The sequence below is a fragment of the Hypanus sabinus genome, chromosome 14, assembly GCF_030144855.1.
Source record: "Hypanus sabinus isolate sHypSab1 chromosome 14, sHypSab1.hap1, whole genome shotgun sequence".
Classification (NCBI taxonomy): domain Eukaryota; kingdom Metazoa; phylum Chordata; class Chondrichthyes; order Myliobatiformes; family Dasyatidae; genus Hypanus; species Hypanus sabinus.
Window position 1 is genome coordinate 97797214 of NC_082719.1, and position 22320 is coordinate 97819533.

The 22320-nt window shown below is 38.3% G+C and overlaps 1 protein-coding gene across 2 annotated transcripts in view; it reads right to left on the minus strand.

Annotated features, from left to right (window-relative positions):
• The window catches only part of LOC132405011 (WD repeat-containing protein 7), a 574145-nt gene that overhangs the window by 469323 nt on the left and 82502 nt on the right, over nt 1–22320 (minus strand). The window contains exons 11-12 of one of the 2 annotated variants that reach the window (XM_059989684.1): nt 17270–17407; nt 327–474 (exon numbers count right to left, since the gene is read on the minus strand). In XM_059989684.1, coding sequence (XP_059845667.1) covers nt 327–474; nt 17270–17407 — 286 coding nt within the window. The remainder of the gene's footprint in view (nt 1–326; nt 475–17269; nt 17408–22320) is intronic. The other variant, XM_059989685.1, reaches the window with a different exon arrangement.

Here is a 22320-nt window from a genome sequence, read left to right on the forward strand (position 1 = left end):
CAAATAGTTCCCTGGTATGATAAGTTGGACTGCTGACCTCACCTCAAAGATCTTCTACCTTACTGTTTATCTGCACTGTACTTTCTTTGTAGCTGTGATACATTATTATTGTTTCACCTTGTTCTTCTTCAATGCACTGTGTAATAATCCGAAGTGTGCAAGACAGCTTTTTCACTGTATCTTGATACATGTGAGAATAATAAACCAATTCCAGTTGCAATTCCAACATGACAAACTGTTGGAAGTAATTCCAATAGATTCTAGACTGGAATTTCAATTCTAATTCCTAGACAATGATAGTAGTTTGAATTAATAAGTACCTTTACCTTGAACAGAATCTTTCTGATGTGAGTCAACTGTTTCAGGAATACACCATATCAGGAGTCTCCCTGATGAATCTCCCTGAATCAGCAGTTTATGGAAGGGCTCCCTACGGCCATAGAAGAATCGTGTAACAGGAGGGCAGATGAGGAGCTGTGGTGTGAGAAAAAAAACTTAAGTTATTCCTACTTAGTTCTCTGAATGAACAACAACCTCACTTGTTGGCATTATGTTACAAACATCAGTAACAAAATGAAAAAATGTGCAAAGCTTCATTTAGCCATGAACTGTTATTTGAGTGAACTATATGCAAAATTATAACCAATTATATTGGTTTCTTAAGATTGTCTTAGCCAGGAGACGTAGTGGGGATAAGCTCCCACTATCCTTAAAAGCTCCAAATGATGTGAGTCTCAAATAGTCTCTGACATCTAAGTCCAGCTTCCAGACTTCATGTCATGACTTAACGACTAAGCCTGGAAAACCATTTCTACTGACAGAAGTAGTAAAGGTGGGTTACTGGCTCCTTAAAAATAGCTGCATCAGGTAGATAGGGCTCATCAGCCTGGTTGGCAGCTCTCATCTCAAACCTCAGCTGCCTTGTGGTTACACCCATGGGAAAGGCTTCGGCAGAGCTTGTCCCTAAGGCAGTCCAACATTGAGTTCAATGCTGACTGGCAACTCCTGCGATGCCACCGATGCTAAACTGTAACAGCCATTGCCATTCCTTTGGATTCATCAACTGCATGGAGACGACGAACATGCTACATGGGCAACAGTTTGCTATCCATATCATACTACCCCGGTATGTGTATCATGTAGACAGCCAGGACGCAGCATCCTACAAATTTGTAGAGGTTCTCTACAAATGCTAGAAATCCAGAGAAACACACAAAAAATTCTTGATGAATTCAGAAGGACAGGCACTATATATGGAGGGGAATAAGCAGTCAGTTTTTCACATCGAGAAACTTCATCAGGACTGGAAAGGAAGAGGGAAGATGCCAGAATAAGAAGTGGGGGGAGGGGAAGGAGTACAAGCACGGTCCACTCTTCTCTTCAATCAGATTCCTTCTTCTTCAGCCCTTTACCACTTATTACCTTCCAACTTCTCATGTTATTTTTATTTTATTTCTGAGGTACAGAGCAGAATAGGCACTGAGCCTCACCGCCAGGAACCCAGTGATTTAACGTCATCCTAACCACAGGAAAAATTTTAAATAACCAATTAACTTACTAACTGGCACATCTCTCAATTGGAGGAGGAAACCAGAGCACTTGGACAAAATTCACATGCACATGGGAAATCTCTTTTACAGAGGATGTTGGAATTGAACTCCAAACTTCATCTCCGCCCACCCAATCTTCGCCCTCACCGGGTTTCACCTATCACCTTCCAAGTTGTGTGTGCTGCTCTGATATTTTAAATATGCACTTCTGAAGCTACAAAAAAAAACACTGATCAATTCTACTTGAATATGGTTATAAAAAAGCGCATTTCCTGAGTTTCATTGCAAGAAACAGTGTCCTCTGATCCCTGCTCGTCCTCTCCAAGACCACAGGTACCTGCCTGTTACAAAGGAATACATGCAGGAACTCACAATTAAAAACACACAAGAGCAGAAATATTTCAGAGATAATGGAAAGAATCCAAGTTGACTATGAGCTTGGACACACAAAACTGCAGACACTAGAATCTGGAGCAATCTTCTGGAGTAAATTACTGTGGAGTGGGGTGTGGGGAATGACATTGACAATGTCAAAATACCACATCAGCTTTCAAAGTAAATTTATTATCAAATGTGTACATGTCACCAAATACAATAGTGAGGTTCATTTTCTTGCACAAAGAGCCCAAAATAACAATAATAAATAAATAAATAAATAAATATTGAGAACATGAGATGAAGAGTCCTTGACAGTGAGCCCATAGGTTGTGGGAACAGTTCAGCGATGGGATGAGTGAAGCTCTCACCTCTGATTCAAGAGCCCAATGGTTGTGGGGTTATAATGGTTCCTAAACCTGGTGGTGTGGGGTCTTAAGGTCCCTATACTTCCTTCCTGATGGCAGCAGTGAGGAGAGAGAACAGCTTGGATGGTGAGGATCCTTGGTGATGGATGCTGCTTTTCTGTGCTCCTTGTAGATGCGTTCAATGGTGGGGATGGCTTTACCCATGATGGACTGGGCTGTATCCACTACATTTAGGAGGCTTTTCCATTCAAAGCCATTAGTGTTTCCATACCAGGTCATGATGCAACTAGTTAATATACTCTCCATCGCGAATCTATGAAGTTGGCATTTCCAGATGTTGAGGGTCTGCTTCTACTTCTCACACACAGAAGCATAATGATTAACTTATGCAGAAGAGTGGACTTGCATGCACATGTAATGAGAGCTGGATAACTCATCTCCTTCTACCTTAGGCCAAACTTATCAAACACCCATCTGTGGACACTTTCTGGAGGTCCAATATCCGTATGCTCCACGACCGCTGGACTAAGTGTGTAAATGTAGGAGGGGACTATGTTGAAAAATAAATGTGCTAGGTTTTCTAAAATTGACTCCTTCTACCTTACGCCATGAACATATCAATTATCCCTCGTATGTATTTGTAAAATTTTTCAATTTTAACAATTATTATTGATCCTCAACTACTGAAAACTAGAATGCTGATGGCTAACCCATGAATACCAGCTCCATTCACACTAGGCTATGCACTGTCATCAATGGTTAAAAATCAAGTCAATGTAACTTGATTATTAAAGTACATATATGTTAACATGCCCCATCTTGAGATTCATTTGCTTGCAGGTATTTACAGGAAAATAAAGAAATGCAATATAATTTATGAAAAACTATACATAAACAAAGACTGCCAATGGAAAACTAAACATAAACAGGAAGACTGACAAACAATGGTAGTAAGTAATCCAGTATACAGAATCAAGGGATGGATGTAGTTCTTTTCTGGCTTAGCCCTATTCACTTGATCATTGATCCTTGCTAATAAAAAGACAAGTTTTAAAATTGTTTCTAAATGGCACTAATCATCAGAAACATTTACAAAGAGTGGAAAAGGTTTTTTGACGGCATAAAACATAAAAGCAGCTTGTGTCTCTAATCTACTCATCACTCCTGCCCTGATTTATCTCAAGCAGATATTGCAATGGCAAGGATGCCAGGATATTCAAAACCATAAAAGATCAAAGATAAAGATTAGCTTTATTTGTCACACGTACATCTAAACAGTTCCTTAAGGCTGCTATAGCCAGGGATGGTAGTGGGGAGAAGCTCCCTTTACTCATTAAATGCTCCCAATGGCTAATATCTCAATTAGCTTCTGACAGCCAAGTCCAGCTCCTGGCCTACATGTGTGGCTAGCTACTAAACACAGCGGAACCGTTTTTACTGACAGAAGAAGGGGCGGCGGGGGGGGGGGGGGGGGGGTGGTTTACTGGCACCTTAGACCTATTCACTTTGAGCAGATAGTGCTTGTCAGCTGTGGTTGGCAGCTCACCTAGGAAAAGGAAAGCTCTTATCTCAAACTTCCACAGCCTAATGGCTATACCCACTCACAGGGAAGGTTTCAGGAGTGAGCCCAGAGGAAAAAATCCAGAGCTGGAGTCTCCAAGGCTACGTTGAGTTCAATGCTGACTGATAACACCTGTAATGCTGCTGGTACCAAACTGTGTTGGTCTCTGCTGTTCTTGTAGATTCATCAGCTGAGTGGAGAGGGGGCATCTGCTGCATGGGAAACAGCTTTGCTCTCCATATCGTACTGGCCTGGCTTGCTGCAGCATATCATGTTACAGCTGGGGCGCAAACTCCATGGGGACAAACACTGTCTAACAATTATGCTTGGGCAGCCCATAAATGTTGATATGTTTACAATGCCAATGTAGCATGCCGACAACATACTAACCCTAACCCACTTGTTTTTGGAATGAGGGAGGAAATCAGAGCACCTGAAGGAAACCCACATGGTCACAGGGAGAAGGTTCAAACTCCTTACAGCCACTACACTAATATGCCAAGCCAATTTAGCATGGATTTAATGGGGATATGGGCCAAAGACGGGCATATCAGACTAGCTTTGATCAGCCTCTTGGTCGGTTTAGACGAATTGGGCTGAAGGACCCATTTCCACGGTGTATAGATATACAATTATAATATGAACTGCATTAAATCAAAATGAAGGGCCTTATCCACTGTACTCAAGGTAGCAAGGTGGATTTCAATTACTGCTACCATTACCAATCCCTAGTAAAGTGCTATGTAGTGTTACTTTTATACCAATATCAGTTGTAGACGATTAGCTTAATCTGCATAAATACATCCAGGGAAAGCCTTGCATAACTATAATTTTTTTACTTGAATAACCACTATTGAGGATCGTTACCACCCATCCCATAACTCTTTGACCCACTTTGATCAGGAAGGAGGTAGAGGACATCAGGATAAGGACTGCCAGATTTGGTAAACAACTTCTTCCCTCAGACTGTGAGATTGATGAACACCCTGTCCCACTGAGGACAGCAAGCTGCTTACTGTACTGTTAACTGCTTACTGCACTGTATCTTACTAATGTATTGTACTATTTACTTTTATGTGCCGTCTGTGATATATGTTTTGAGGGTGCACTGTGGTCCAGAGGAATGTTGTTTCATTTGGTTGTATATACGTACAGTCGGACAACAATAAACTTGAACTTGAATAATTAGTTAAATCTGTCAACATACAAAGGCTTTGACCATGACAAATGACATCTGGACATACAGATACACTTCAAACATGCAGGGATGGAATAAGCAGCAAGCTGAGACTTAGTGGCTAGAAATGGAAGGATAGGACTCGGACTATCAATAAATAGAAACAATCCTCCAACCTTAAACTAGATAAATGAAAAACAGAAAAACTGTAGGTGCTGGAAATCTGAAAGATAAACAGGATCCAAGGTGGGAGGTGCTTCATCAGATTTAGATTTATCACATGTACGTCGAAACATACAATGAAATGCTTCATTTGCGTAAAACCAATCCACTGAAGGCAGTGCTGCGGATAGCCTGGTTGTTATCAAGGTACAAAAGTTTAAAAAAAAATTTAAAGGTATTCTAAAAACACACACTTAGTAATTCAGGAATAGCTTCTTTCCCTCTGCCATCCGATTTATAAATGTGCATTGAACCTGTGAACACTTTCACAACTTTGTTTATTTTTATTTTTGTTGCACTGCTTACTTTAAGTTAACTATTTAATAGACATATATATACATTGCAATTCAGTTTTTTTCCTGTATATTTATCAATTTCGTTGTACTGTTGCTGTAGTTAATAAATTTCACGACATACGCTGGTGATATTAAACTTGATTCTGATTCTATTTGGGGTATTTCTGCTGAACTTATTAACAACTTTTTTTAATTGATTATTAGTTTTAAAGTACTTAAAGCTTAGTCCTATTTTGTGTGGACAGGCCATATTCTGGACAATTTTCCATCTGGAGAGAAGAGAAAGCAGACGCTGGAATCTGGAGCAACAAAACAATCTGCTGAAGGAACTCAGCAGGTCAAATAACATCCAGATAGGGTAGGAAGGAAAGGAACTGTTGACGTTGAACCAGGATAAAAGTTTCCAAATTTTTCAGGAGATGCCAGTTTTATACTTGTTCAAGAATGGTTTGACTAAAGGCACAGGTAGAGCTGCAGCACAAATCGACGACATTCTATAGCCTATGTTGTAACCAGTGCTCTCAGCTTCTCTGTAATATGAAATGAAATAAAATGGTTCAAGTTGCCTGTAGACTGGATTCCGTGATAATGGGCAGCTCACGGAGAGGCTAAAATGGTTCCTCCACTTGGCACATCAAGCTGAAAAGAAGGATTTGCATCACAGTTCAAGTAATTACAACTGAATATCATAAATAGCAATCCAGCTGTAAAAAATATTAGTTTCTAAGATAACATCACACAGAGAACTATTTTTTTTTACAATTCTATTTGTTCTCATGACTTAGTCCATAGCAACCAATATCCTCTGCCCAATGCCGAATATTTATAAAAAAGTGTCAGCATCACTGTTAACTGAATCTACAAAATCCTTCGGCACATATTGACAAGGCTGTCTGCAAGCCGGCCACCATCATTGGCTTCCTTAAAAAATAAATCAGGCATTCAATCACAGAAGAACTTAATTTTTATAAATTTTATAAAAACTGACATTCAGAGGCATAAATTTCCCTTGCCGTTGTTTTGCTTCAGCATTGACAATAGACAAGATTTCCAATCTTCTAGAAAATTCCATTTCTTTTCTCCAAGCAAAGTAAGCAATTCAAATGAAATGGAATGACATAGACAAACCACAAAGGATAAAGAAAAATATGTAAAAATAGACATTTTTCAATTATTAATCAGAATTCTACAACATTAGTTGTGCACAGTATTTTTGAACCAATATTCGTTATTGCATTTAAAATAGTTCTCAAACCATCAACATACTCCCACTTCTTGGCAAATGGTGCAAACTGGGTAAGTCTACTTAAATCCTTGGTGTCATATTTGATTCCAATTTTTTGTTAGAGCAAATATCCACACTACCATGCTTCCATAAGAACATCTGGTTTTCCCTCTGGCAGAGTTCACCTCCACTGAAATACTTCTCACCACTCTTTCATTTCCAAGCTCAACTCAGCTGTTACATTCCTCAGTCATCTGCTCTCATATCTCAACTTGGCAATCACAACTAATATTCTATTACATGGAACATAGCAATCAAACCAGGTGTTTCTGACTGCAAAATCGTACATTTAGTCTGCAATTGTTTCTTGATCAATTAATTGTATCTTTTTGACTTACTATTAATTATTATAATTTTGTTATAGATCAATATCATATTAGAAAAAATTGTAATAACTAATAGAAGCAGGGAGAAAATACAGACAGAGCATTTCTAGCTTGTTATATTTAAGCATTTCACAGGTTTCTTCTTGAGTAATGTCAAGGAAGAATTCTAATTTTGTAAATAAAATGTCAAATCTTTATATGGTTATTGGAATTACTTAAAATGTATTTACAAAAACTTTGCTTAACATTTTTGTCTCCTTAGCTGATGCCAATTATTAAAATTTGTTGAACTGTCTGTACTTCCGCCCAGAAGTGTTAGTGCACTAAATACATATGTTTATATATTGAATACACATATTCAGAAATTATTAAAACACAAATATGATTCCATGTATTTATATAAATACATTTGTTTCATGCATCGCCAAGCAGCACAGAAGCACAAAATCATCAGTGAGGAAAACAGTTTCTACAACCAAAAGTGACTGTGGAAATTCAGGCATAAAGGGCTGTACTAATCAGCAGGACATACAACTAATACTCATTCAAATCTATTGCCTGAACAACAAAGCAAGAAAATACTAAATAAAACTTGGCCCAGGTCTCAAGTGTAGGTGATTAATCTTAAATTTGTAGCTCTTCTCACAGCTCCTTAGTGAAGTGACATGTACAAAGGAAAACAGATAACATCCAAAGTTAGAGTAATGTCAAAGGTAATTATATAATTGCTGGGTAATAACTGTATAACCTAGCCATCTCTCTTGATTTTCCATTAGCGCCATAGCCTAATGCCACTATCAATGCCCTAGGAATTATCATTCTCCAAGTAGTGAACTTGTTCATCCATTCAATATACAGTATGGCCAAATCAAGATTCCCCACCACTTCTACAGCTTGAATTAGAAGTATAATTTAATAGTCTCTACTAAACTGGTTAGGGAAGGAAAGGGAAGGTAGCAATATTTAAAAATAAACTCAGGACAGAGTTCATATGATTAACACCTTGCCTCAACATCAGACTCCTCCGTCACAGACACACTGTAGCTGGGGGAGACAAAACCTGAAGGGAACAATATACACTCAGTCGCTACTTTATTATGTACTCCTTAACATCTGCTCACTAATACAAATATCTAATCAGCCAACCATGTGGCGGCAATTCAATGCATAAAAGCATTCAGACATGGTCAAGAGGTTCAGTTGTTGTTCAGACCAAACATCAGAATGGGGAAGAAATGTGATCTAAGTGACTTTGACCATAGAATGAATATTGGTGCCGGACAGGGTGGTTTGAATATCTCAGAAACTGCTGATCTCCTGTGATTTTCAGTATTTAGAGCTTACAGAGAATGGCGCAAAATGTCAAAAAAAAATACATCCAGTGAATTGCAGTTCTGTGAGCTTAAGTACCTTGTAATGAGAGAGGTCAAAGGAGACTGGCCAGACTGGTTCAAGCTGACAGGAAGGCAACAGTAACTCAAGTAACCACGATTACAACAGTGGTGTGCAGAAGAGCATCGCTGAATGCACAACATGTTGGACCTTGAAGTGGATGGGCTACAGCTGTACTGAACAAAGTAGCCACTGAGTGTATCTTGTTCACCCAAACACAATCATGAACTCTGGAACCTCAACCACAAACAAAATTAAGGGTAGCATCTATCATCTTTCATCATTATCAAAAATCTATAACCTAATTTATCAAAATTCTATGATTTCCTACGACATCAATGCGAATCTACTGTAATGACAATTATTTAAGCTATTCATAGAGCAACTAAAGAAGGTGGCTTAGCAGCATTACCTAAATCCCTAGATACATTTTCTGTCCAAGTTGGAAAAATGTATAAATCATGTTTCATACTTAAAGGACAAAAGGTTAATTCACATAAGCAACAGCTTCAACTAAGAAACTTAATATGAGCAAACAAGAATTTATTCAATCCACAGTAGTATTTCTATATAGTGATAAATACAAGTAAGTAAGCTTTATAAATTGAAAGATATTCAAACATTTGATAAAATATTTTAACGATCAGGTTCCCTGATTTGATAGTAACTGATTAGTACAGCCTTGTATGCCAGTAATAAAACACACCAACAGTCTGAAGATACAACAGTGGTATGAAGTTAAAAACTGAACTTGTTTAGTATGTTGAGATCACTGTAGATTCATTTCTGATTACTTCAAGCTAATGTGCAATTTAAAGATAAATCAATTGGAATAACAGACACCCGACATGAACTATCTTTGAATCATAAAGAATATAAATCGTAAAGAGTGCTATTAGAAAAATGTTTTAATTTAGCCTTGGTTACTGTGTTAAATCATCTCTAATTCTTGAAAATGACTGTTTAATCATTTAAGTAAAACTAATGATTTACAGAAGGGAACAAATGAAATTTGTTTGGAACAAAGTAGAAAAATAGACCAAGTAAAAATGCTGCTAAAAGTAAATACCGATGAGGTAAATTCAATCCACCTCCCTTCACGTTACAATGCCTACGTTATTTTCACCAGCAATAGGGTGTAGCAACAAAGTAATGAATTCATTCAAAAGCATGATCAAAAAAACATTAATTGTCAAGTCACATGCTCCATAATGGTAAAATAGTGTTATATCTTTGAAAAGAAAAAAAACACTACTCCAAGGTGAGCTGTTTATTAACTCAACAGAACTAACTATATGTTTCTTTGTCTTTTAGTATCTTTTAAGCACCTGCGCACTGACTGATCACGGAAGATGAAGCAATAAAATAAAGGGAGTTAAATGAAAAGTTTAAGGATACACCAAAGTTGTAGGAGTGCACTCTATAGATTGGAACCAATTTATGAAGAGTGCTCTGACATCTTTTGTATAACCTTCAACTTCAAAGTAAAATTTCTATCAAAGTACTTGTATGTTACTATACACACACACACCCCCACCCCTGAGATTTATTTTCTTGTGGGCATTCACAGTAGATGCAAACAAATACAATTAAATTAATCAAAAACTACTCAGACAAATGACAAATACAAAAAAAAATTAAAGTAATAAATAAATATGCAATAAATATTGAGAACTCAAGTTGTGGCGTCCTTAACAGTGAGTCAATGGGCTGAAATCAGTTGTGTTGGGGTGAGTAAAGTTATCCCCCGCTTCAGAAGTCCGATGGTTGAAGGGTAATAACTGCTCCTGAACCTGGTGTGTCCTTGATTATGGATGCTGCTTTCCAGCAACAGAACTCCTTACAGGTGTGCTCAACAGAGGGAAGGGTTTTATCTGTGATGGACTGGGCCACATTCACTATTTTTTTGTAGGATTTTCCATTCAAAGGCCTTAACATTCCCATATCAGGCACAACCAGTCAGTATATTCTCCAACGCACCTGTAGAAGTAGTTATGTGCTGCATCCAGGACAGATCCTCTGAAATAATACCAAGGTATTTGAAGTTACTGATTCTGATGAGGACTGGCTCATGGACCTCTGGTTTCCTCCTTCTACAGTTAACAATCACCTCTTTGATTTTGCTGACATTGAATAAAAGGTTTTTGTTGTGGCAGCACTCAGACAGATTTTCAGTCTCCTTGCTACATTCTGATTGATCGCCATCTTTGATTTGGCCCATTACAATGATGTCATCACTGTATAACTGTATAACACTGGAGTTGTGCTTCGCCACAGTCGTTAGTATAAAGCAAGTACAGCAGGTGACTAAGCACACTGCCTTGTGGTGCACCTATGCTGATTGGATTGTGGAGGAGATGTTACCAGCCCAAACTGACAGGGGTTTGCATGTGAGGAAATCGAACATAGAGTTGCACAAAGAAATACTGAGGCTGAGGTCTTGAAGTTTATTGATTAGTCTTGAGTTACTTACTAACTTAATTTTCTTACTAATTGTTTCATTAACTTTCTGACTAAATATCTTCTGCATGGCAGCCCTGATATGTTATCAAGAAGCTCTCCTCAAAATTGGAAATCTTCAAGTTTAATGATCACTAAACTATACATGAATATAGCCAAATGAAAGTGTTCCTCTGGGGCCAAGGTGCAAAGCACATCACCGACAGCACACTGCACATACCACATAACACAATTAGCACAGGTAGTTAAGATTTCAGAAAAATTTTGTCACACAGAAGAAAAAATATAGCCCAGGTTCCTGAGTGGCATGACTGCAGATTGTCCTGGTCCAGCTTGACCTTCCACCAAGTGTACAACAGAAGGCCAAGTTCTATCTTAATTGAGTTCTTTTGCAGAGGTAATTAAATCTATTGACAAGGGCAGTTCAGATGATGTGATTCACACACATTTCTTTTAGGCCATTGACAAGGTCCCAAATAGTATGCTGGTCTAAAAGTTTAGAACTTATGGGATCTAAGGCAAATTGGCAAACTGTATACAAACCTAGTTTGGGTATTGGAGACAGAGTGATTGTGAACGCTGCTCTTGTAATTAGAAGACTGTGCAGTCTGTGCTAGGATACTTGGAATTTGTTTATGAATTTTGATGTGAACATAGGAAACATTACTGATAAGATGACAGATAGCACGTGATATTAGTAATGCTGTTAATAATGGAAAGGGTAGTCTTAAACCTCATTATATTTATTAGCTGGCAAATTCAGCAGAGAAATGGCAGATGGATCTTAATCCTGGTAACTGTGAGATGATGCATTTAGAAGCAGTAGTTGGTCAAGTAAGAGCAAAATATACCATGGGCGGCAGGGACCCGAGAAGAAATAAGGAAAAAAGGAACCTTGGAGTACAAGTTCAACAGGCAGATAGGGTGGCTAAGGTGCCACAAAGCTTGCAAGTAAGGAGGTCTTGGTACAGTGTCATAATACTTTGGTTAGGCCACAGCTGGATTTGTGAGTACAGTTCTGGTTGCTGCATGATAGAAAGGACATTGATTGTACTAGATGGAATACAGTTTTGCCAAGGAGGGACTGCTTCAGTCTGGGTAGGTTAGGTTTATTTTCCTTGCAGCAGCGAGGGGAAACTTAACAAAGGCATACAAATTTATGAGAAGCATGGATAGGGAAGACAGTAAAGCAATCGTTGTCTTGGAAAGAGTGATCATAGCATGATTGAATTTCGCAATCAGATGAGGATGAAATTGTTAGATCTAAGTCCAGCGTATTATGCTTGAATAAGGGAGACTACAACGGGATGAGGGAGGAGTTGGCTAATGTGGATTGAGAGCACAGGCTATTTGGTAGCACAGTTGAAGAACAGTGGAATATGTTCAAACAGATTTTTCACAGTGCTCAACAAAAGTATATTCCAGTCAGAAGTAAGGACAGCAAGTGTAGGGAGAGCCAGTCATGGATAACTAAGGAAATAAAAGATAGTATCAAATTATAAGTTCATGTGTACAAAGTCACAAGGAGTAGTGGGAGACTGTAGGATTGGGAAAACTTTAAAAAGCAACAGAGAATAACTAAACAAGAAATAAGGAAAGGGAAGATAGAGTATGAAAGTAAACTAGCACAAAATATAAAAACAGATAGCAAAAGTTTTTATAAATATATAAAGCAGAAGAGGGTGGCTAAAGTCAATGTAGGTCCCTTGGAAGACAAGAAGGGGAAATTGATATTGGGTGATAAGGAAATAGCTGAGACATTGAACAACTATTTTGTGTTCAAAATAGTTCATCAACTATTTTGTCCTCTCTTCACAGTAGAGGACACGTCTAATATGCCAAAGAAGGATGTTATAGATGAAACTGGAGATGAGGACCTTGATAAAATCACTGTCACTAAAGAGACAGTGATGAGCAAACTAGAGTGCCTGAAGGTATATAGGTCCCCTGGTCCTGATGGGATGCATCCCAGGGTGCTAAAGGAATTGGTGGAAGTTATAGTAGACGTGTTGGTAATCATTTATCAAAATTCTCCAGACTCTGGGCAGGTCCTGACAGACTGGAAGACAGCAAATGTCATGACATTTTTTAAAAAAGGATGTAGGCAAAAGACAGGCAACTATAGGCCAGTTAGCTTAACATCTGTAGTCAGGAAAATGCCTGAAGCTGTCATTAAGGAAGAAATAGCGAAACATTTAGAAAGGAGTAGCTCCATTAGACAGATGCAGCATGGATTCAGAAAGGGCAGGTCCTGTTTGACAAACTTACTGGAGTTCTTTGAGGACATAATGAGTGCAGTGGATAGAGGGGAACAGGTGGATGTTGTATACTTGGATTTCGAGAAGGCGTTTGATAAGGTGCTGCATGAGAGACTTTTAAATAAGATACTGATGCATGGAGTCAGAGGAAATGTATTGGCATGGATAATGGATTGGTTAACCAATAGAAGGCAGAGAGTTAGTATAAATGGGTGTTTCTCCAATTGGCAGTCAGTGGTGAGTGGGGTGCCGCAGGGGTCGGTGTTGGGCCCGCAGCTGTTTACCATTTATATTGATGATTTGGAAGAAGGGACTGAGTGTAGCGTAGCAAAATTTGCTGAGGACACTGAGTGGAAAAGCAAATTGTACAGAGGATGTGGAGAGTCTGCAGAGGAATATCATAGATTAAGTAAGACAAGGTCTGGCATGTGGAATACATTGGTAAGTGTGGGATCATCCACTTTGGAAGGAATAATAGAAGAGCAGATTATTCATTAAATGGTGAAAGATTGCAGCATGTTGTTGTGCAGAGAGAATTGAGAGTGCTTGTTCATGAATCGCAAAAAGTTGGCTTGTGGGTACAACAGGTTATTAAGAAGGCAAACGGAATGTTGGCCTTCATTGCTAGAGGGATTGAATTCAAGAGCAGGGAGGTCATGCTGCAACTATACAGGGTACTGCTGAAGCCACATCTGGAGTACTGTGTACAGTTCTGACCTCCATACTTGAAGAAGAATATACTGGCTTTGGAGGCATTGCAGAGGAGGTTCACCAGGTTGACTCCAGAGATGAGGGGGTTGGACTATGAGGAGAGATTGAGTCGCCTGGGACTATATTCTCTCGAGTTCGGAAGAATGAGAGGGAATCTTATAGAATCATACAAAATTTTGAAAGGGATAGATAAGATAGAAATAGGAAAGTTGTTTCCATTGGCAGGTGAGACTAGAACTAGGGGGCATTGTCTCAAGATTCAGGGAAGAAGATTTAGGATGGAGATGAGAAGAAACTGTTTTTCCCAGAGAGTGGTGAATCTGTGGAATTCTCTGCCCAGGGAAGCAGTTGAGGCTTCCTCACTAAATATTTTTAAGAAACAGTTAGATAGATTTTTACATAGTAAGGGAATTAAGAGTTATGGGGAAAAGGGAGGTAGATGGAGCTGAGTTTACGGACAGATCAGCCATGATTGAAACATATAAGATTATTAAGGGATTGGACACGCTGGAGGCAGGAAGCATGTTCCCGCTGATGGGTGAGTCCAGAACTAGAGGCCACAGTTTAATAAGGGGTAGGCCATTTAGAACAGAGATGCAGAAAAACTTTTTCACCCAGAGAGTGGTGGATATGTGGAATGCTCTGCCCCAGAAGGCAGTGGAGGCCAAGTCTCTGGATCCATTCAAGAGGGAGTTAGATACAGTTCTTATAGATAGCATGGTCAAGGGATATGGGGAGAGGACAGGAACGGGGTACTGATTGTGTATGATCAGCCATGATCACAGTGAATGCTGGTGCTGGCTAGCAGGGCCGAATGGCTTACTCCTGCACCTATTGTCTATTGTCATGATCTTATTGAATGGCAGGGCAGGCTCGATGGGCCGGATGGCCTATTTCTGCTCCTGTTTTTATGTTCTTATGTCCTATGGCAAAAGTATTCAAGCCATAGAAGAGTAAGAGATTTAGAAACGATCTGAAGGAAATTCATTTTTCATTCAATGGATAACCAATAGACTTACTTTCAAAGACTTTTCATCTGATGTTCTAGGTCTTATTTATTTATTTGTTATATTTTGTATTTGCCAAGTTTGTCTTCTTTTGCACACTGGTTGCTGGCCAGTCTTTTTGTGTAGTTTTTCATTAATTCTATTTCTTTGTTCTAGTTTGAATGCCTGTAAGAAAATGAGTCTCGGGGTAGCATAGGGTGACATATATGTACTTTGATAATCAACTTACTTTGAACTTTGCTTGCAATTTGGAGAACATAGTCAAGAAGATGGCGGAGAAAGGTACTCACACAACAATTACAAAGCACCGACACAGATACTTGAGTCACTTAGTAAACCGATCGGTAATAAATAGGCTGTGATAGTCAGTGCTGGATGAAGGGCCTGATTCTGGGCTGTTTGACACTATAACTGTAAAAAGCAGTTTCTCCACAATGATTTTGGAAACTCGATTTGAAATAAAAGTTTAATGACAAGTTTTGGAGGAAAATATATATCCGTGCTCACACTGCACAGCTTCAGACAACATAATGTAGCAGTTAGCATGAAGCTATTACAGTTCTGGGTGTTGGAGTTCACAGCTGTCTGTGAGGAGTTTGTAAGTTTTCCCTGTGACAGCGTGGGTTTCCTCAAGGTGCTCTGCCTTACTCCCACAGTCCAAAGAGGTATCAGTTATTTAGTTAATTGATTGTTCTAATTTGTCCTGTGATTAGGCTAGGGTTAAATATAGGTGAGTTACTGGGTATCACGGCTTAAATGGGCTGGAAGGGCCGTATCTCTAAATAAATAAATAGCCATAATTCTAAATACTCACATACTGGAAAGGGAGTTTAGAGGCATTCATGATTCTACCAACCAATAATTTAAAACAAAATCAAGAAACCCAGTGCATCTGGCTGCATAACTACTGCACAATTCCAGCATGCCAGGACTCAGTCATCACCTTGACTGCTGTGCATGTTGAGTTTGCATAGAAAATCTCTAAACACATGGGATTTGCCCTAGATTTTCTGCATTGTAAAGGCATGCTGGGAGGTTACCTGGCAGACAAAAATTGCCACTGGTGTAGATGATCCAGCATAGGCTCAATGAACTGAATGGCCTCTTTGTGAAGAAAATATGATGCAAGATGTACATTCAATGAAGGCCTTATTAGGAACACCTGCTCATCAATGCAAATACTTAATCAGCCAATCACGTGGTAGCAATTCAATACATAAAAGTATACTGACATGGACAAGAGGTTCAGTTGTTGTTCAGGAAAGAAAAAAACAGAATGGAGAAGAACTGTGATCTCAGTGACTTTGACTGTGGAATGATTGTTGGTACCAGAAAGGGTGGTTTAAGAATCTGAGAATCTCAGGATCTCCTGGGATTTTCACATACAACAGTTTGTGGAGTGTACAGGGACTGGTGCAAAAAAAAAAATCCAGTGAGCAAAAGGTCTCTGGATAAAAATACTTTGTTAAATGAGAGAGGGCAAAGGAGAATGGCCAGATTGCTTCAAGCTGACAGGAAGGCGACAGTAACTCAAATAACCACATTACAACAGGTGTGCAGAAGAGCATCTCTGAATGTACATGTCGAACCTTTAATTGGATGGGTTACAGCAGCAGAAGATCACGAACATACACTCAGTGGCTACTATTTTATGTAAAGGAGGTACTAAATGAAGTGGCCACAAAATGTGGTTATCAAAGTCACCACTTCTCAGATTTCTCATATCCAATTACCTACAATAATTGCCTGCTTGATTAAAATTTTCACAATAAGATCAAATGGAAGTACTCAACAATATTAGTCTTACTAGGTTGTTGATTAGTCAGGGCATCAAAGTTTACGGAGAAAAGCAAGAAGAATCAGGTTGAGAGGGAAGACTCACTCGATGGGTCAAAATGACCTAATTCTGCACCTATGCCTTATGGTCTTATATTGATAATTTCAATATGTTTATCACAGTGATTAAAAATTATTGCAGAATGTCAAAATACCTTTTGAACATACCAATATTTAATAGGAATATTTTCCAAATTCTCTATGTTTTACTTATTCTTGAAATAAGAATCAGGAATGAATCAATGAGAAGCTGCAAGAATCTTTCATATTAATTTGATTTACATTTTCATCTCACTACATACCACTGTGCATCATAAAGTATGAAATGGAAGGCATACCAGCAGTCAGCAGTGACAATTAACAACTATTGCTTTAGTCACCTAATACCAAATGCCAAGACAGAGACACACAAATATGGAGGGAGAGAACGTTTGATGATTCTTACTGGAGCCTCAAAAGGCCGAGTGCAAGATAACATCTGAGGTCTGTAGAGTTCCCAGGCTTTTATAGGGTCGGGGTAACAGTCATGAGGAATGTGGACAACTGCCTCCCCTATACACCCATATTCTATCTGCTGGGCATTCTGGCAAAAGGGTAAATAAATAGTGGAGTGAAAGAAAAAAAAAGACAATTAATGCTTAAATCATATAACATAATGGTATTAGGAAACATTTAGATTAAAATGAATTGTATAAATGGATTAACAAAAATAGATATTAAAATCTCTGAAATGTCAACTAATATAATATTTTACACTAACAAATGATTATTCACCTGATTATAAATCTAATACTAAAATAACATTTTGCAAATTACTATATGAGCATAAAAACTATAAGAATATAAAGCAGAAAAATGAAAAGTATTACATACTAAAATTCACTTTATCTCAAAGAACATGTATTAATGTGGGATTACTAAAATTATTACTTCATAAAATTTCAATTCTTGTTTTCTTTATGCTCTAGACTAAGGTTAATTCATTCAAGCAACAAATTCACCTGTTCACTCATCTTAAAAAACCTTTCCAGTGTTAAGCAAGTTACTATTTATAAGATAACACACATTTTACACGCACAAAAAAATAAATTTTCCTTCAATTTCATAGTTTGTCCATAAACATATTGCATCATCCTTTAAGTAATTAAATGTATGCTAAACTAGGAACTGTCCTGAAATATAAGAAAAATACAACTGCGGTCTTGTAAAATGACAGATTCGTTATACTCTTAATTCCTACATAATTAAACATTAAGTTCATGTACTGTATGGTACAAGAACAATTTAACACAATGGTGAAAGAAACTAAAAAATACATTGTACATCTGCCTTTTCTTGATTTGAGATTGTTGTCCAATTTCAGAGTCCAAACGCTAAAAGTAAATAGTTCAAGCTTTGCTCTTTATCTACATGACATCCAAATCACTCAACTGGATTGCTGCTTTCCAATCCACTTAGGAAGAATCGGTTATCTGGTTAAAAACATTAAAAGCAGTGCACTGATGGGCAATCTACATTAAAAGGGCATCATAAAAATGCCTTCTGCAAAAATCAGTTTATAATGAGCAAGTTAGAGTTTCACTGATCAAGATTTACCCCAAGTTTTGAGAACCTGACTGTATTTTGTAAGGCTTACAAACTTATAAGCAAAAAAATAAAGGCTATAATCACTCCTCCAAATGTAAATTTTATGAAGGTCATAAAGTGGAATATAACACTTGCAATAAGTGGAAAGGATATGTTGTAATTTTTCATGCCTAAGAAACCAAATCTCGAAAGCAAGATTGTGCTTCTCAGAACAATCTAAAACTTATTTTTTAATATTTTGCAGAATCTTGGGGATCACCTTTCTTTTAAACATTAAGTACATATATTTTGTTATTCTGTTCAACGACAAAATCAGGACAATGACAACTTTCTATCACAGAAATTGAACACCTTACCATTCTCTTAAGAAGAAAGAGTCAAAGAGCAACACAGCACACAAACAGACCCTTCTGCACATCTAGTACATGCCAAACTGTCATTCTGCCTATTCCTATCAACTTACAGCTGGACCATAGTTCTCCCTTGCAGCTATTTATCCAAACTTCCCTTAAATTTGCAATTTTGCCTCCAACCACCATTAGCTCATTCCACACTCACGCTATCTTCTAAGTGAACTTGTTCCCCGCTTGGGTCTCCCTTAAATATTTCATCTTTTACTCTTAACCTACAACCTCCAGTTCTAGTCTCACCCAACACATTAACAAAAGCCTACTTTCATTTACCCTGCATATACCCCTAATAATTTTGCATAACTCTATCAAATTTCACCTCATTCTCCTGTGCTCCAAGGAAAAAGAACACATTAAGAATATTTATTTCATTAACACCCGATGTGAAATGGGAGTAGGTGGAAAGAAAAAAAAAGGGTTCTGAGAGTCCTTTTTTGCCCAGTTCTAGCTCATAGTTAAATTAAGTGTCACACAGAATAATCAAAGTCCCATGATCATAATTGTTTTTGGCAAATATTCCTACAGAAGTGGTTTGCTATTGCCTTCTTCTGGACAGTATCTTTACAAGATGGGTGACCCCAGCCATTATCAATAATCTACAGAGATTCTCTGTCTGCCTGGTGTCAGTGGTCACACATCCAGGTTTTGTGACATACACCAAGTGCTCATACAACCTCCATCACCTACCACCATGGTTAGCAATAATAATCATTGACAAAATGGCAGGCTACATGAAAAAAAAACACATGGGGAGGAAAAGGAAAGGCAGAAAACAGAAGGTAAAAAAGAAATCCATCACATTCTCAAGACAACCTACATAGGAACATAAGAAATAGGAGCAGGAGTAGGCCACCTGGCCCGCCGAGCCTGCCCTGCCATTCAATAAGATCATGGCTGACCTGGCCATGAGCTCATCTCTACCTGCCTGCCTTTTCCCCATAACCTTTAATTCCCCTACGATGCAAAAATCTGTCCAACCTCCTCTTAAATATATTTACTGAGCGTCCGCTGCTCCATTGGGCAGAGAATTCTACAGATTCATCACCCTCTGGGAAAAACAATTCCTGCTCATCTCCATCCTAAATCTATTCCCCCGAATCTTGAGGCTATGCCCCTAGTTCTAGTCTCACCTACAACTTTCCAACTTCTATCTCACCTATCCCTTTCATAACTTTATGTGTCTATAAGAACCCAAAATAAAAACCTACAAAATCTATAAAAACCTAAATGGCTTCACAGTTCAAAAAACTACTTTTCAAACCAGTGATTGATATACTATAGAAAATTAGGTAACCAATAATGTGCACAACAAGATCACAAAAATAACCATGAAATAAATAAGCAGTTCAGCTATTTTCAGATGTTGGTAGAGGGGAGGTCTGAAATACTTAATTGAAAAAGACTAACATCTTTTGATCTATCATCAGGGACATGCAAGATACATTGTGGACACTTAACAGACTCTTAGTTAAGCACAAGGATGAAATGATTAATTTATTTAACAGACAGCAAGGGTTTCAGCACATGGATGAAAAGATAGAACTGGAAGTCTATGTGGAAGGGAAGTAATAGATTAATTTTAAAATAGGTTAACAGATTAGCACAGCATTGTGCACCAAGGTCCTGTACTGTGCTGTTCTATCAATATAGTTTTGTTTTAAAAAGCCAACCAAAAGATAGCATCTCTGACCAAGTAGTTAATAACATTTTGGTTAAGTCATTGGGCAAAAATTTCAGAAGTGTAGATAGATGATCTAAAACTCATGATTTGCAGTCTCACAACTGGATCACAATTAATTCAATAAATCAGAAATAGGATTTTGTCTCAGTGACAGAAAACAAATGGCAGTGTTTTTGTCCCTGGAAGAGAGCTACTAATATAGTTCCAGGGCTCAAAGGGATGCTCAGCTAAATTGCTTTTCAATGTGATAAGCATTTCTGGCCGTACTACCTCATTGACCATTGAGTTCTAGGCCTTTACCACACTGTGGATGATAACCTTTTACCTCATCTTCCTTCTAATCCTATCACTCAAAAACTATGCCTCACCACTCCTATTTCTAGATCGGCTTTATTATCTAGTCTCTCTAGGTCCTGGCATAAATATCGTGGTTCCAAAAGATGACAGATGATACAGTAATTCCCAAGATTGAGAAAAATCCTCAAGTTACAGTATTGCCAATCCTCCTGTTGTGAAGCCTTGGCCTTCTCTACCTGTGGGTAAGTAGTGGAAAACCAGTTCCATTAAGTAGAAAATGGAAAATCAGAATCAGCTTTATTATCACTGACATTTGCTGTGAAATCTGTTGTTTTGAAAATTATATATTACAATGCAGTACATAACATCTAACCGTAAGTTATAAAAAGAATTTCTAAACAGCATAAAAAGAGATAAAAGTAGTGAGGCAGTGTTCATGGACCATTCAGAAATCTGGTAATGGATAAAAGAGGCTGTCCTAAAAATTTGAGTGCGTCTGTTCAGGCTCCAGTACCTCCTTCCTGATGGTAGTAAGGAAAAGAGGACTTATCCTGGATGGTGAGGGTTCTTCATTATGGATACTGCCATATTGAGGCATTGCCTTTTGAAGATGTCCTTGATGGAACTGGCTGAGTCAACAACTCTCTGCAGCTTTATTCAATCATGTGCATTAAGCACCTCTGTATAGATGACATAGAATATAGACAGTGATGCAGCCAGTCAGAAAATTCTCCATCGTACATCTGTAGAAATTTGCTGGAGTGCTTAGTGATATGTCAAATCTCCTCAAACTCCTAATTAAGTATTGCCATTGGGGTGCCTTCTTTGCAACTGCACCAATATATTTGGCCCAGGATAAATCCTCTGATATGTTGATATTCAGGAACTTGAAATTGCTGACCCCTGAATGAGGACTCGTGTGTGTTCTCCCAACACCTGCTTCCTACAGTCCACAATCAATTCTTTAGTCTTACTGACATTTAATGCAAGGTTGGTGTTGCAACAATAACTCAATAAATTTCACTATTGTACACCTTCTCATCACCATCTGAGATTCTGCCAACAACGGTTATATTATCAGTTAGTTTATAGATGGCTCTTGAGTTGTGCCTAGCCACACAGTTGTGGGTGTAGGGGAAGTAGAACAGCAGAAGCACAAATCCTTCAGGTGCGCTTGTCTGGATTGTTAGAAACATAGAAATATAGAAAACCTACAGCACAATACAGGCATTTCGGCCTACAAAGCTATGCCCAACATGTCCCTACCTTAAAACTACCTCGGCTTACTCATAGACTTCTATTTTCCTAAACTCCATGTACCTATCCAGAAGTCTCTTAAAAGACCCTATCATTTCCGCCTCTACCGTTACCAGCAGCCCATTCCACACACTCACCACTGTCTGCATAAAAAAAACTTACCCCTGACATCTCCTCTGTACCTACTTCCAAGTACCTTAAAACTATGCCTTCTCATGCTAGCCATTTCAGCCCTGGGAAAAAGCCTCTGACTATCCACACGAT